At 38.4% G+C, this 4,053-nt stretch overlaps 1 protein-coding gene across 1 annotated transcript in view; it reads right to left on the bottom strand.

The window, feature by feature from the left end:
- The window catches only part of gba3 (glucosidase, beta, acid 3), an 8,881-nt gene extending 5,788 nt beyond the window's left edge, over positions 1-3,093 (bottom strand). The window contains exons 1-4 of the mRNA XM_015031014.1: positions 2,843-3,093; positions 1,862-2,086; positions 974-1,776; positions 593-716 (exon numbers count right to left, since the gene is read on the bottom strand). Of these exons, the coding sequence (XP_014886500.1) occupies positions 593-716; positions 974-1,776; positions 1,862-2,086; positions 2,843-2,897 (1,207 nt within the window). The 5' untranslated portion in view covers positions 2,898-3,093. The remainder of the gene's footprint in view (positions 1-592; positions 717-973; positions 1,777-1,861; positions 2,087-2,842) is intronic.
- Positions 3,094-4,053: the final 960 nt, after the last annotated feature.

Consider the following 4,053-nt stretch of genomic DNA (forward strand, 5'->3'; position numbering starts at 1 on the left):
AAAGTTTGAAAACCCTAGCTCAAAAATTCTGTGAGTTAAAGGTGCTGGAGCAAAAAGTGTTACAACCATACCCGGTCTCCCTATATATAATTACTTAGATAATTGTATGCAGAGAGCATGCTGGGAAGTTTTAGAATATACAGAGTTGCACAATATTCTGAAAATATGTAATTGCAATGCCACTGTTGCATATTGCTACTGGACTGTACCACAGCTTTTTCCTATTATTGTACAGACCTAAACATCTTATAGTTAAGGATCAAAAATGAAAAAAATTAATAAATAAATAAATATACTGACCATTGGCTGCCCTGATTTCAATAAATCAGCACAAGACATTGAAAAAATGTAATCATGTGAATTCTGGGTGTTGCTAAAGAAATATGCTAAGATCTTTCAGCAAAAACTAAAACTAAACTGAGTTCAAGTATACTGTCACTACAGTGTGTAAACACTTACTGGGGAATACTTGAAAAGTCTGCAAGATATACTCTCAAACTTAATTTCCATGTTGGACAGCCACAACTTAATTCACTTTTTTTCACTGGTTTGAAAAATGATTTCTTCACTACAGAGCAATTGTCAATACTACCTTTAGCCACTTCCAAGATGGTGCTTTTGTAAAACTTGCATCGTTCAACATCCTCAATTTGCAGCGGGCCGACCTGAGCGAAACCATTCTCCGTGATGTAGATTGTCGGGTTGTTGAAGACATCCTGGAAAGTCACAGGGTAAATGTTTTTGTCAAGCAAGGCATCACGGTTGTCAGGCATTCAGAGAGGAGACAGATTGGCTGCTTTTAACAGCGCCAGGTTCAAGCTAATGGCCTGTGACGAGGCACAACTGCAGGAAATTGCTCGTTTGCAAACACTTTTTCCCAACAAAGTAACCGTTTCACACAATGTGACAGCACTAATGAGGCATTATTGTGCTTCTGAAGGTGATTATTGAAAGGGATTAAGTTTTATTTTACCTTTATGTATTTAAGAAGTTTCCTTAAGCCATTTGGGACAACAGCCAACCATGACACCCCACAAATGGGCCAGGATGGATCTAAAACCTCTTCTGCAGCCAAGTCCCTCTTCATACTCAATATCTGCTCGCTGCATCCTCCTGACTTGACCTTCCTGGACGTGTAGTAGTTCAGTGCAAAGAAGTCGGCAGTTCCTAAAATGGGAGGGTCATCGATTGAAAACCTGGGGAGTCTCAACTCGCCACTGTATCCCATCATCTTGGACTGAGTTTCTATGGAAGATCTCATCAGTTCTGGATAATCTCCGGTAACAAACACAGGCCAAGCAAACCACCCAAGAGTGAAGATGAGGTCACGTTCAGCAGAGGTGACGTCCTCGCTACGACCTGGATCTAAAGGCTCAAGCCAGTCGCTGTTGAGGGCCAAAGACACTGCACCATTCTGCGTTATCCTGTACGTGGAGTTGTAGCTGTGCCAGGCCATGGCGTGAGCTCGCAGCATATTGTGCCCCACCAGGTAAGCAGTGGTGCCTTTTTCTTTCAGCCCAGGGGCATGGATACCAACTTCGTGACCTAGTTTGGCACACACTTGTGGCTCGTTGATGGTGATCCAGAGTTTGACCCGATCCCCGAACGTCTGGAAGCAAAACTTGGCGTAGTTATCGAAGAGAGTTGCTACTCCAGGTGATTTCCAGCCTCCAAGGTCTTGAATTGCTTGGGGCAGGTCAAAGTGGTACAGAGAGACCATTGGGGATACATTGCATGCCAGTAAATCATCAATCACTCTGTTATAGTACTGCACACCTGTTGGAGAGACAGATATACTGAAATCATCCTCTTTAGAGTTGGATTTTATTCTGCTACCGCTCTTTTAAGAGCACGGTGTTACCTCTCTGGTTGACATTTCGCGTCGTCCCATCAGGCAGGAGGCGTGCCCAAGACAGAGACAGGCGGTAGTGCGTCAGGCCAAGCTGTTGGATGCATTCCAGGTCTTTCTCCCACAGCTCATAGCTGTTACAGGCCACATCTCCATTTTGATTTCCAAAAACTCGACCTTTTTCATGACAAAATGTGTCCCAAATACTTGGTCCCTTTCCATCAGTTTGCCATCCACCTAAACCAGAACATACATGTAAACAGAAGGAGGGACTGAAGGTGCTAACATGAAAATAAACTACTTCTAAAAGTATGTTTTTTGTATAGTAAATTGAATGTGATTATAGCCAAAATAAAATCTGGAACTGAACTGAGTTTTAATGACTGAACATATATGATTTTATATTTCTGTACATTATTGCATCTGTTGGTCCTATAAAGCAGCTTGCAATTGCAATTATTTGAATTTACTTGGATGCAATTTGACATCTCAGCTTAATGTGTTTAATATCCACTTTTATTTTATTCACAAAACTACTTTTTTAAATCTTTGAATTTTATTTAATGAAATTATACTTTATTAAAATACAAAATAAGACAATTATCTTATTGTCTTATAAGACAAATTTGTGGTTTTATTTTGTGAACTATAATTTTATATTAAAAACTAGCTGTCTCCAATCATTGCTGCGAACCACGTCGTGCAACCTGTATTTTTAAAAGTGCATCATAAATAAAGTAGACTCTTCCTCGACTCTGATGATTCTATTGCAACTGTAACGTTACAGACCAGATTTTGCAGTTTTTCGTAAACAACCCATGAAATTCATTAATTGAATGCTCCTTTTAATAAGTTGAATGTATATCAGCCTGGGTATAAAGACCTACATACATTTAGCTTCCTGTATTTGCTTAAGCTGAATTTAAATGAGCCATACATTCTCACAAAGCCTAATCAGCTAGAACAAAGTTAAAGTCTCGTGGCTGTGTTTACCTTCTATTTGGTACGCAGATGTTGCCGCTCCCCAAGCAAAGTCTCGCGGGAACATGTTTTCTTAGCTGCCGTACTCTTTCTATCTCGCTGGCCTTTATCGTTTAAAACCGGATATATCTTCCAGTAATATACGTAGAAATGTGTCGTCTATCCTTCATTGTCTGTTGGAGAATACCATGCTGGTCTCAGTCGGACAATGCGGTCGTTTTTGTCGCAGGAAGAGCTCTGTGTCGCCGGTGGCCGAGCCGGCTATTTGTGCTCACTCTTTCGGGTGAACGATTAGATCCGAAGGTTCTCGGAATGCTTGTCTGCTGCAGCGTTGCATTTGTTCACTGTATAGTTTATTATTTAGTGTTTGTCGGCTTGTCTTTCACTCATTCTGAGCTGGAAAGATTGCAATCTTACTAAGTAACCTTTTGTCAAGTTTTATCAATAAACATGCCCCAAGAAACATAGGAAACAATAAGTAGCAAAGGATGAGCTGGAATAATAAATTACTTAAAATTTCAAACCACAAAGTCATGTTCAGAAACCAGGATACTTCCATCAGATTAGACGGTTAACTGTTTTTGCTGAGGTGAACCGAATGTTACGGATCATAAAAAGAGTCAAAATTCCCATATGGGATGTGGTCACAAATCACATGGACAAACGTAAATGGGTCTGATCGCAATTACGTGTTAAACTAAACTCGATTAGATTTATAATTAAAAAAAAAAAAATCCTAAAAAATAAAAAAGCTATTTTGTCACAGTTGCATATAACTTTATTTACAGAAAATATTATAATTTATAAAAAAAATTAAAACAGGGTTATAAAAATAAAAATGAGAAACGATAAGGAACTGTTAACAATAGCAGCAATAAAGATAAAGCAGTTATGAGTAGTGTGATTAGTCATAGATAACACATACAAGTGTTGAATTTAACTTTTAAGTCATATTTACAGCTATAAAATGCAGCGAGTTTTTAATCAATAAAATTGCAGGCAACTATCAATTTAATAAAATGCCATTTAATTAACTGTCATTAAATACTAATAAATAAAAAAACAGTAGAGGTTGCAACCTCTGCCCACAAGGGGACACACCAGGTTTCATATTAATTTATTCTTACTCTTTTTTTTTTTTTTTTTTTTTTTTTAATCATATTCACAGCTCTCATCTAATACGGCCTCCGAAATTCTGCAGGAACTTTTTTTTGTCGTGCAAT

The sequence above is a fragment of the Poecilia latipinna genome, unplaced genomic scaffold (genome assembly GCF_001443285.1).
Source record: "Poecilia latipinna isolate Pla-1442-1.1 unplaced genomic scaffold, P_latipinna-1.0 Scaffold197, whole genome shotgun sequence".
In the NCBI taxonomy this organism is placed as follows: domain Eukaryota; kingdom Metazoa; phylum Chordata; class Actinopteri; order Cyprinodontiformes; family Poeciliidae; genus Poecilia; species Poecilia latipinna.